The sequence below is a fragment of the Ceratotherium simum genome, chromosome 32 (assembly GCF_057802395.1).
Source record: "Ceratotherium simum simum isolate JZ-2026a chromosome 32, ASM5780239v1, whole genome shotgun sequence".
Taxonomy (NCBI): domain Eukaryota; kingdom Metazoa; phylum Chordata; class Mammalia; order Perissodactyla; family Rhinocerotidae; genus Ceratotherium; species Ceratotherium simum.
The window spans coordinates 16,255,963-16,268,366 of NC_141931.1; the positions used below are offsets into that span (position 1 = coordinate 16,255,963).

At 38.8% G+C, this 12,404-nt stretch overlaps 2 protein-coding genes across 9 annotated transcripts in view; one reads left to right on the forward strand and one right to left on the reverse strand.

Annotated features, from left to right (window-relative positions):
* The window catches only part of NSUN6 (NOP2/Sun RNA methyltransferase 6), a 70,372-nt gene that overhangs the window by 56,113 nt on the left and 1,855 nt on the right, over nt 1–12,404 (forward strand). For 3 of the 6 annotated variants that reach the window (XM_087420779.1, XM_087420778.1, XM_004425313.3), the window contains 2 exons: nt 2,364–2,489; nt 4,183–5,065. In XM_087420779.1, coding sequence (XP_087276905.1) covers nt 2,364–2,489; nt 4,183–4,410 — 354 coding nt within the window. In that variant the 3' untranslated portion in view covers nt 4,411–5,065. Of the gene's footprint in view, nt 1–72; nt 1,575–2,363; nt 2,490–4,182; nt 8,801–11,148; nt 11,301–12,404 lie in introns of those variants that run through there. The other 3 variants (XR_015549349.1, XR_015549350.1, XR_015549351.1) reach the window with 3 other exon arrangements.
* Nucleotides 8,798–12,404, reverse strand: part of CACNB2 (calcium voltage-gated channel auxiliary subunit beta 2) — a 361,912-nt gene continuing 358,305 nt past the window's right edge. For all 3 annotated transcript variants that reach the window (XM_004425315.3, XM_004425314.3, XM_004425318.3), the window contains 2 exons: nt 11,319–11,504; nt 8,798–10,392 (listed from right to left, as the gene is read on the reverse strand). In XM_004425315.3, coding sequence (XP_004425372.1) covers nt 9,904–10,392; nt 11,319–11,504 — 675 coding nt within the window. In that variant the 3' untranslated portion in view covers nt 8,798–9,903. The remainder of the gene's footprint in view (nt 10,393–11,318; nt 11,505–12,404) is intronic.

The following is a 12,404-nucleotide window of genomic DNA, read 5'->3' on the forward strand; positions in this document are numbered from 1 at the left end:
GTGGGTTGTTAACATATAATTACTAATTAATGTAAAGAATTGGCTATAAACTAAATTACTGTTTTTTAATAGGGTTCCTGGATCATCTTAGACTGCAAATTAAAAGTGGGAAGTCCAATAGAGGCAAACACATTAATAAAAATGGGAAGTGACAGTGACTAGGGTAGGATATAAAAGAACCATAAAAATTTTAGTTGCAAATTTAACTGGTCTCTAGTACGTTTCAGAAGAAGCCCAGATAGAACATGTGAGGATTTCTCTCAGTCTTGCAAAAATGGTTCAGTGGATTTCACAGAATATAGACAGCATCTGATCAAAGATTACTTCATTATTTCCTCTCAGGCTTCTAGTTACAAATACATAGGCTACAGCAATAATGGATACACTGTAGTTATGCAGTCTGCAAAGTTGTTTCTGAGTACATTTCTATTCGTCCCGTCTCCTTTTGTACACCAAGATGGCACTGGTGGTAGATGAACTTTTTCTTCTTCTACTCGGTCTTCAAAGAACACATCCTGGAGGTTAAAACAGCAAGCAGCAAAAAAGAAGCTTTACTTATAGCCGAAACCCACTTTGACTTGAGGGTAAAATTAGGACACTGTTTCAAGACACTTGGCTTTTTGTTCTTTTTGGGACATAGCAAAAACAAAATTCAGGAAAGCTTCTTAGGAGTAGATGCATTGATCTCAATGCAAAGGAACAGCTGACAGTGTGTGAGAGAGAATTGAGAATATAAGCAGGCAAGCCATTTGGCAGAGAGAGAAATTCGTGGAGAATGTGGACTTTAGAATCAGACACATCTTGATTTGATGCATGGGTCTCCACATATGTGACTTTAGGTACCCTGGTTTCCATGTCTGAGAAAGGAGGATAATAACTCTACTAACAGGGTTACCTCACTGGAAACAGTACCCATACCTCATGGTTGTTATAAGGATTTATTGAGAAAATCCATGTAAAGTGCTGAAAACAAGAGTTGGCTCACAGTAACAAAGTTTAAATTTTGATCAGCATACTCTGTTTAAAAAGCACAAGTGTATACTATATATATTTATATATTAAAGTGTGGGAGTTTGAGAAGGTAAACTTTAGTTACTTGGGACAAATTCATTTTTGTATAACACCTTATTTCTTGATTCATTGATTTACTGGACAAATATTCATTGAGCACCTACTGTATGTAATGCACTGTTCTGGGTGCTGACAACACAGTAGTGAAAAAGTAAACAACCCCTGCCACTCTTCATGGGGTTTCTGTTCTAACTGGGGAGGAAAGTAAACAAATAGATGAGCAGGTTATTTAGTATATAGTTTGTGGAGCAAACTAAAGAAAGGAAGGGGGGACAGGAGTGCTGCATCAGAAGAGGAGCAGTTTTACATGAGGTGGTCAGGGAGGGCATCGCTGGAAAGGTGACACAGAAGCAAAGATAAGAAAACTGTGAAGGAGCAAGCACTGCAGAGAACTAGAAGAGCTTTCCCAGCTGGGGCCAAGATCCGGAGGTGGGAGTGTGCCATGCGTGTTCCAGAAGAGCAGAGGCCGGAGTTGCTAAAGCAGAGTGAGCACGGTGTGCGAGGTGAGGTCAGGCAGGCAGCCAGGGGCCTGCTTTGTGTAGGGCCTTGAAAGCCCCTGGAAGGACCTGGGCTTTGACTCCAAGTGATTATGGAGGGCACTGGAAGGGTCTTGAGTGAGAAGTGACAAGTCTTAAAAGTACTGCTCTGGCTGCCGTATTGAGAACAGATTGTGGGAGGGTGGGGCGAAGCAGGCAGACTAAGTAGGAGATGGTTGCAATAATCCAGGCAAAAGATAAAGAGGCTCGGACCAGAATGCCAGCAGTGGAAGTGGTGAGCAGTACCAAATACTGAATATAGTGTGAAGGTAGGATTTGTGGATGGATGGGGAACGTGAGAGAGGCATAAAGGAGAATCTGAGGTTTGGGGCCGAGCATCTGGGAGGATGGAAATACTTCTTCAAGAGGTTTCAGAGGGAAGATAGGAGTTCAGTTGGGGATGTGTCAAATTTGATGGTAGAAATACTGAAAAGGCAATTGAATATATGAGTATGGAATTCAGAAAGGAGTCTGGCCTAAAAATGTAGATTTTTTAGTTTTCAGCATAAAAACTGGTATCTAAAGCCAAGAAACTGAATGTTCATATTTAGAAAAGTCTTGGTTCAAATGAACTGTAACAGCTCCAACATAATGAAATGCATCCAGGCTGGAATACTGTAATTAGATAAAGAATTCTGATCATATAGAACATCATTTTATTTATCCCAAACACTCGAAAAGTATCACAGATATAAAATCCCTTAAAATGTTTATTTGGTCTTGTGATAGGCATAGTCTGATCCCATGTTTCTTTAGGCAGTGAAGCTGCTGAAGCCGGGGGGTGTGCTGGTTTATAGTACATGCACCATCACACTGGCAGAAAATGAAGAACAGGTTGCCTGGGCCCTCACAGCGTTTCCTGACCTTCAGCTTCAGCCACAGGTAAGAATACTTGCAGTTTTCTCTGCAGTGTGATACATCACAGAAACTTAAGCGTGGTGATAAACACAGGGTGTTAGATCAAGAAATATATCAAGTCAAATTTCTGAAACAAATACTGTAATACATAAGAATGTTTCTCTAATTAGATCCATTTTTGACTTTTCACAGAGAATTTTCACGTTCTGACAGAGCTTTTCCCTTATTCATTACTTGCCATTGGGTTAAAATGCCACAGAGCTGTGGTGTACGTTTGTTACATTTCTTTCACTTGTGACTCTTGTTCTTGTTTCCAGAAAGTTTTTTTCCCCCGTCCCAGTCCTGTATTTTTCTGGTATGGAAAACGTTGAGCCTTTTTTCTCATGGCATATCAAAGCCCAAACAGGCTCTAATAACTGGAATATCAAAAGACTAGCCAAGGGCAAAAACTGGTTCAGGATTATTGCTTTTTTAGGATCTCTTATATAATATCTGTAACATTTAAAAAGTTTTCTTGTACTTACCTAGTGCTGTCTTTCTGTTAGTTTTTATTAAAACCATATTTATGACTAGAGTTTTAGCCCATGATGTTTGAGATGAAGCTTAAATCTCTAATAAAGCTCACTTTCATTCAGATACATTGAACATCTAACTTCAGTATCTCCCTGTACAAAATTCTAGTAGGTAATTGGAATACACAAATAAAAAGCAATCTGAAGGTGGTTTCTAGACTCAGAAGTTAAGATAATTACGTTGTAGATGAAAGGAAGACTTCAGAGTTCACTTGAATGTTATGTTTGTGTGTATACACATACACTCAATAAAAGAGATGGAATTGTTGTTCCCCAGGGGTTAATAAATGATAGGTTTTCAGACATATACCTAAGAAAATCTATCTTTAGTAATAACATAAATATTTTTCTGTGAAATGATGACAAGTTAGGATTATGGATCTTTTGCAGGAGTGGTTTGCAAGTATTTACTCAAGTCCTTATGATTCTGTATTCCTCTAAACTAATTGATGCAGCCTTATTTATCTCTAATATTTGTTCTAGTACATTTAAAAACAACCAACAAAGACAACTTTTATCATCCAGTTGGTATGGGTCAGAGAGAGGCATCTTTGGATGCCTAAGGAACTCGATCAGTTTTGGGGACTCTCATAAATAAAGCTGAATTTTTATCTATTGCTATTATGGATAATAAGGTTTCACTTATTGAGTGCCCACTATATGCCAGCCATGATACCACCTTACTTATTTAAGCCTCAGAATTGAGTATTTTATCTGTTTTGTCGATGAGGAGACAGTTAGGTAAAGTTACTTGCTTAGGGTCACACAGCTGAAATGTGGCAGAGCTGCGATTTGAATCCGTGTGTTTGTAACTGTGAAGCTCAGGCCTTTTGCAGTGTCACGGTACTTGATGAGCATATGGGCCATAATAGGTACTCATTCATCAGATGACCATGTATTACTGCTTTCCCACTTTACTAGCCAGGAAAACAGCATTTCCCCTGTTTGTTTGTACATTTGTATGCATACGAACATATACAGTATGTTTGGGGACATTCCACAAAAATAAAAGGTATTTACTCATGTTTCTATTTTTGGAACTTGTGGTAGTTACAACTCAGTTTGTCTTTTAACTTAAATTGTACATAGGCATGCTTTACTAATTATAGGATGTTTATCCATATTTATTTATTTTCTCCAAATAGGAGCCACAGATTGGAGGAGAAGGAATGATGGGCGCTGGCCTATCATTTGAACAGTTGAAACAGCTGCAGCGATTTGATCCATCTGTTGTGTCGCTACAGGACACTGACACGGAATCTCTCAGAGATGCCAGAATAGAAGACATGATTTGGCTGGCAAATAAGGATTGTATAGGTTTTTTTATTGCAAAATTTGTAAAATGTAAAAGCACGCAGGAGAAGGATCCTTAGAAATGAAAATTCCAAACTTTTGCTGTGTGGTCCTTTTTTTTGGAAACCAAACTGTTGTCAGGCCAAGTGATTGATGGCATGATTGCTAAGGAAACAGAAAGGCTGCCAGCTGTTTCCCCAGGGATCACGAGACTTGACCAAGAGGACTGCACTTCATAGAGGAAATAGGGTGGTGGTATGAAATTATATTTCGTGTTTTTAATTTTTTTGTGGATTTATCAGAGTATAAAGAAAAGGAGATGCCTATAGATGTTTGGAACATTTTATTTTCATTTGGGGGTCTTGTGTTTTAATTTGTAAAGAATACAAGTCATTTTTAATGTTAAAATCGGCAAATCTAACAAAAGGAACAAAATTAGCAATGTTTAATTTGGTTATAAAAAATGTTTTCAGCTCCTGAGTTCCTAAGTAGTAGTTCCTTAAGAATTCAGGGAACGGGAAGTATAACGTTTACCACGTGCCATAACTGAGCCGACTATTTTACCTGACTTTTTCTGTTTGGTCAATCAATCAACCCTCTTTCAAATAAGTCTGCACCTCTTCTTAATGATAGTCTCCTTCACTGTGTTGACGTTGTTTTTCATGATTTTACACTAAAAACTAAAATGAATATTATCTTCACACTGTAGATTAAAAATATGAGCATAATCCACAATTTGGGTATCATCCATTGGAACACATATTATACAAGTCGTTAGAGATGTGATTGGTGAGAAAGAGAAAACCAGCTTCTGACAGCTGGGAACTGGCCGGGCACTTACAGCTGGGCCTTGGCGTTCTCCTATTGAACATAACTTCACAGACCACCAGCCTCAGACAGAGCAACAACTGTGACTATGATAGATCAAGACAGAAGAAGACCGCTTCATAATCAAAGCTGAAATCACACGAAAATAAGAACATCACCCAAACCACAAAGGTGATCAAACCTCCCTCCTATAGCGGCCAATGTAAGCGGCTGCTTTTTTAAAACATAAATTCCACCTTAGGCTTGCTTCATCCTACCTGCTTTCTAGATAAGGTGTATTAAATACCCAAAACCCAGCCACAGTTTAAAGGCTATCTATCTCACGTAGTGTTAAATATCGCTATTTTGTTAACTTTTGTTCAAATCACCTAAAAATTCCTGAGCCTTGGGCATATAAATTGGATAACTGGAAATGATTGCCTAATAGTGTTTTTTTCTTCCTCATAGGTTTCCGTTTGGAATTTCTCATAGCTATTTATTTGTTGTATTCATCAAGATTGCAAGGGCTCTTGGATCAGGTCAGATCTTTAGAAGGCCTCTTCTCTGAAGAAGCCTTTCTTGAACGCCCTTCCCTGAGGTTGGTCAGGCATTTCTCTCTGTGGACGCCTAGTGCCCGGATCTACTGCTATTGAGGCACTTATCCTAGTGTACTAGGCAGGGACCTTGTCTTTTGTGTCACTGCTTCAGAGGAGATCTCAATACATGCTTACTGAATGAGGGAAATAATAGTTCAGGATCCGTAAGCTTCAGATATGTGACTGACTTGTTTATAGTCCTCATTCTGCCTTATAGCCAGTAGATGTCATTTGACTAAAGAGAAACACTGTTTACCTGTGGCACTTCTTGTTTCTAGGGCTCAGCACACTTTCCCAAACTTTAAATGTTTCAAAAAATCCATTTCTTCTCATGCTTTCTGCAAAGCCTTATGTGCTAAACTAGGATGAAAATGGTAGAGAATGAGCCTAGCAGCAAATGTAAATTTTTGATTAATACCACAATTCAGCATACAAGCAATGCAGGCAAAACAGAAGAAAAATATTTGCATATCGAAAACAGTAAGGACAAATAAAGAATATTGTTAAAAACTTTTCCTTTAACATAGACATTTTCAGTGGGTTTCTTTCCTTTAAAAAATAGCAAATTGAAAAATAAAACACATTTGATCTTAAGAGACAGAAATTTAAGAAAAAATACACTAAAAAGGGAAAAAAATCATACTATGGAGGAAAATTATCTTTTAACATATTTAGTGTTAACATAGATATTTCTGTGAAACTGAAAAAGCATTGATTCAACAGTGAGTACATTTTACTTCAAAACCCTGTATCACATTTTAGTTTAAATAGTCAAGTGAAGTAGAAATAGTTAAAAATATAATTGAGCCAAAATTAAATTGACCCAGAACCATCTAGTTACCTGTTTTCTCAAACAGTGTGACTCTTGATGTATTAATAAGATTAGAGTACCTGAGACTAGCAGCACTACATCACTGAGCAAAGGGACAGGGTGAGGAATTAAATTTGTCATCAAGATGGATCTTCATTTTAAAAATGAAGAAAATTCAAAATCTGAATCAAGAATTGCTGCACATGTAGAATTAGGTGGGAGGAAGATTATGCTCATATCCGAAAAGACCCTGTACCAAACACAAGCCGTCATTTTATCAGACACTAAGCAACATCCGTGCATGGTATTGCCCCTAAGAAAGATGCTCCACAAGTGCGAAGTGGTGTTGAACATTCAACATATTCTCAACTGTAAGAATCACTCCTAAAATGGCAATTAATACTACTAATAATAAACAGTGCAGAAGCCAGCTCTTTATTTGTTTTATGTGAATGACTTTAAACCAGGTTCGTTGAACAGTTCAGTGTAGCTGACAGTGAATGTTTGTTTAACAGGAATGCAGAGCAGACCATGTTAAAAATGTGGCATTGTCCCCAAGTACAATATGACTAAGACATCCTACATTTAGCAGCACCTTTTTATAACAGTAACTCAAAGGGGGAGCAGCAGAGAAAGCATAGGAAAAACTGAAAGGGGTTTGATAAAAAAACATAGTAGATCTACTAAGAACATTTCCAGCATTTTCTAGGCTGACTACAAAAAATCATGATTCTTCAACTGGGTAGGTTAAGATCAAGCCTTTGCTGCATGAGAGAGTATAATTTTACATTCCACAAGTCAGTAAATAGCCCATTGTTCTAGGGATTATTTCTTCAGTTACAAATTTAGTACACAGTGTACACATATGTCTGCGACACAGTTTTCACTTATAGATGCTATGTCACATCCTGTAATATAATTTTTTAAGGAATGCTCTGATTTGGACTAACATGTTTCACAGTAAAGTGAGAAACTAAGAATCCAGGTACAAAATTTTAAAGATGGAATCCGCAGAACTCTTTGAAAGGGATTATTGGTAGCAGCAAGTAAGATAAATACCAGTTAAACTTCACAAATTTAAATATTCCAAAGACATTAATTGGGACAAAATTTCATGTAGGAAAGGATGGGGCTGGTGATCAGCAACATCTTACTGATGTAAAGTTCATGGGAAATATTCTATAAAAGTAAATTTAATTGGAATATGTTTTCCCAATGATGTGAATATTTTACATAAAAAATGTATATATATGACTACTGTTTTTATATTCAATAAATAAACATGTCAACAGTACGGGGCTATTAACAAATAGATGGATTCTGAGGGAAATGTTTCTTATATCAGCTGATAAAACACTATATATGTTAACTCATTTTTAAAACAGTTTTCTTGAGGGGGAGGGGAAAGGAGTTAAATACGAAACAGTTTTACTTATAAAGGTCCAAGAACATTTGGCAAGACCCTGGAATAATCAACGAAGCAAAACACAAAAATAGATTAACTTATGTAACAAAATAATTATATAATGATGTACAGATCTGAAGTTAGGCATTTATACAGAGGCATTTTCCAGGGACAAACTTCAAGTGCTAGGTACTTGCACACCTAATACTGTCTTGTCCAGTCGTAACTGGACAAAAGGTACACCTAAGAGACATGGAGAAGGGTTAAGCCCTAGCGTGATAACCTCATTGTGACCTTTCCCGGCAGTATCGAGGCATGGAGATATTATCTTCCCAGTTCTCCTTCAGAGTAGATGTTCGATGTAGGAGAATATTCTTAACATTTTGTTCACTTCAAGTCACCCCATTTTGCCCTGATTACTTCTGAAGAGCAAAAACTTTGGTTATAAGAAGCACTTCTGGGTTCTCACGGACAGTGACATTGTTGGAGTTGTTGGTGGTGGGGGATGGAATGACTGACAGGTAAACTGGGAGATAAACAACAGGAACGATAGGCAAGGTTAGAAAAGGAAGTGGGAGAAGTTAGAAAAATTTATTTTCCCACGAAATAATTCTACAAGCTGTGTAAACGTTTCTTACTAAAACAAATACTCGAACACACAGAGATTGTACATTTCCAGTGAAACACTCACAGTTAAAAGTTGCCTGTATTTTTACTCTCTAGGAGCAAAAACAAGGAGCCAGCAGATGAATGCTCTCCTAGTCACCTTTGGCAGCAAGCTTCCTCAGTCCCTGACTGCTCAATGGATCATTAAAGCAACATGTAGCACGGTTCATTCATTACAGAGCCAGGTGGGTAGAATTCTCAATATCAGTCTCTAGTTTCATTAGTCTTCAGCATTCAGATTCATCTCAGCCAGTCACTCGCGCACACGCTTACACACAGACGCACACGCACACAGGGTTCCGGCTCGTAGATTCCAGTGCAGTGACATAAGACACTAGCTGCTAAGAATGTGTTTGTTACAATCAGTGTGAACTGCATGGATTAGAACAACCTTTGGAGTTTGGTTATATTTACCATAATTTATGGTCAAAATTATAAACTTACAAGGATGGTAAAACATTCAGAAATCAAACCTTTTCAAGTCAAGCAATCACACGTATTTACAGTATGTACAGACTTTCTACTAGAATGGGGATAGGTGTCTAGATGATGATATTACAAATTTCCTGAATGTGGGCATTTCTAGTCCCTGTAATTCATAAAGCAAATCTGCTGACTTGGCATTAAGACTCTAAAATAGTGTGATCGAACTGATATATATATATGTATATTATATATAATTATCATAAGAAGGTGTTTGCAGAAATAACATTTACAAACTGTCTATACAGTACACAGTACTAGTACATAGAAAATAGATTCTAACTTTATGATCCCCTTTGTGTAAGGCAAGACTGAATCTGTCCCCAAATTTAGTCAGCCAGAGGTACAAGCAAGAAACAGTGGTCCATGGATGAATGAATATGCAAATCAGGTGCCTACATATTAAAAATCTGGAGAATGAAGAAATTCCACTTTTTATCTGGGCTGATTCTGGCTTGCTGGATACATCAACTACATTTTTGAAAACAACTACATTTCTTAAAATACTAATGCCACGTGGATGGCGACAGATTTTGTTCAAGTGGCAGCTACCCCAAACAGTTTTTGAAAAGTCCAGTATACAACCGGAGGACTGCAGCCATACCAGGCGAATTTATATAGCACTTACAAAAGAAGAAAAGTATATTAATACTCTATTTCATGCTATTGCTATTCAAGCAACAGCAATACAAAATATACAAGACAGATCACATATGATTGCAATGTAGACCCCCCCCCCCAAAGATTTACGTTGAGGGTGCTGTTATACAAGATTTTAAAAAAAGCAAACACAAAAGGGCCAAAGTCATTGGCGGATGTAAACATCCCTACTCCACTCCCCAGCCTCGTTCCGTTTTTTGGATATTCCTTCTCCATCCTTGTCACAATAGCGATCCTTGGATTTATGGCGGCTTCGTTGTTTGTTGCACTCGTTGTGGTCCTGCTCTCGATCCAGGTCCCTGGCACGGTGCCGAGACTCCCTGTGTCTGTGCTCATTGCTCCCGTGGGCCTCATCTCTGTGGTTATGGTCACGGTGTGGGGCATAGTGGTCCACGTGTTCGTGGGAGTAATCTTCCTTTGGCTCCACGTAGGCAGAGTCTCGACTCTCCTGGGTCTCCGAGTCAAACGTCTCTTGCCTGGAGAGGCCTCGACTTGTACCACTGCGATGGTTGTGGTGCTGGGCTGAGGAGGAAGAACGGTGCTGGGATTTCTTGACTGGTTCCAGGCAGGGTTCTTCTTCAGCTTGGGAAGCAGAACGGGCAGAGCGATCAGTCCTCTGATCACCTTGAGAACCCTGGCGGCAAAGGGAGCAAATACAGGCATCAGCCAGGGTTAGAACATAAGGAACTAGCATGTCACAAAGCAAGTCCAGTCAAGTCTAGTCCCTTATAAGTATGGAAAATGCAGCAATGAAATCTCACCTAGCTTGGTTACTTAAATTTTGATAACGTCCAGTGGCATTTATAAGGTTTGTACTTTATTATATTAGACTATGTTAATTTATAAGTGCCTAGAACAGTACACAGAGTAACTTTTTTTTTTAAATGAATAAATGAAGGACGGAGGGCATTCTTTTATATGTTCTCTTATGGTTCAAATACAGGTACAGGTCCTTGAGATTTTTCCGCATGTGAGTGTACACTTAACTACCTCTGCTTGTATACATGTGGGAACATTAGAAATCTTTAGGATGCTGGGTTTGGCTTAAGATAAGGATTAAGGGGAAAAAAATGATAGAATACCAAGTGCCTAAATGGCGCATACTATGAGACAAGCAGTATTTAACAGTCACATATATAAACTCATTGAGATAGCTGCCTCAGGAATAATACTGGCAACCTAAGGCAAAGAGCAGGTGAGGAACTTATCTAAGGTTATCAACCCGGTAAGAGGTGGGGCCAGGATTTGAACCCAGGCAGTCTGATTCCACCATCTGTGCTGCTGAATGTGTAGAAAGTTCTAGCCCTGTCTTAAAAAACACATGTAATTGAGGAGTTTTCCAGTTTATGTATATTCACCATACATTCTGTTTACACTGCTTTTCTTACAGGTGCACAACAACTCACGCCGAAGATGTTTAAATGACTCAGCGTTTGTCTCAGTTTAGACAGAGCCACTCTACTGGAACCAGCACTGCGCTGGCTGCCTGGGCTTGGATCCCAGCAATGTGACCTTAAGCAGCCTCGTCTCTCAGTGAAGACGGTAAAGAACTCCCCTTACCTGTGAATTAGAGGCTAGAGCGGGGCTAACAGGCAGAGTTGAAGTGGCTAGCGTGCGGCTAAGGAGAGGGTTGGGGAGACTGCTGCTGGGAGGGTGGGTGGCCTTCCAGTAGGCCTCCAGATAGTCGGCAAGGTGCTCACAGGCATCCTCGAGCTGGTTCTCATCCAAGATCACATCAAACAACTCCTGCAGAGGCAAACAGTTCAGACGGCACACTTAGACCAGCCCAGTACTGACTGAGTTACACGTTCCCCACCCTCATGAAAGGAGGGGGGGGCAGGGGGAAGAGCCCAGGAGCTGCAGCACTTGGTATTTGCTCTGGCTTAGGTGCTCCTACATCCTCCTTTTCCAGTGGCTGACTGTCCTGTTTAGTCAGATTATAAGTGTCCATCTACCTCAAATCATTGTGCAGAACACCGGATGCATAACTAACAGCAAGCACCAGAAAGTGGACAGGTGTAATATTAGTTGTTAAGGACATGATAGAAAAGTTGTCTGTCAATAGTGAAAAAAGGAATGGCTACTATAGTAGAAAAGAGATATAAAGAAGAAAATAAGAATACAATCTGAACCGTACAGGAAGAAGCCTGTTTTCGACATAGAGACTCCAAAAAGCTTAATCTTGCAAATTAATGAGGCAAGATGAGGACATGAAATTTGGCAGAAGCTGAAACCACTGATGACTTGACATGGTTCAAACTTCAAAACAGTTCAAAGTGTTCATCATAAATTTTAACATACTCCAAGCAATCAAAATGGATATAATCATAATTCTTAGAGCTCTGAAGGACCTGCTCTTAAAAAAACAAAAAAGAAGCAATCTGTAGTCCCAAGGCATAGTATGTAAAGCATGGATTAGAAGTAGGAATGTATTCAGATGTCAGAATCTGGGTAACTGATTGTCTAGAAATTTGTTTTTACATGGTCTCAAATCAATTTCTCAGATAATTATTGAGAGGCAGTGACTTGCTCCCTATGATTAATAAACCAAGCCCAAATAGATCCATCTTATAAACCGAGTTTTTGAAACCACAATCTTACGTCATTTAAGATACTAATTAGGTGTTAGATATTAACAAAGCAGAG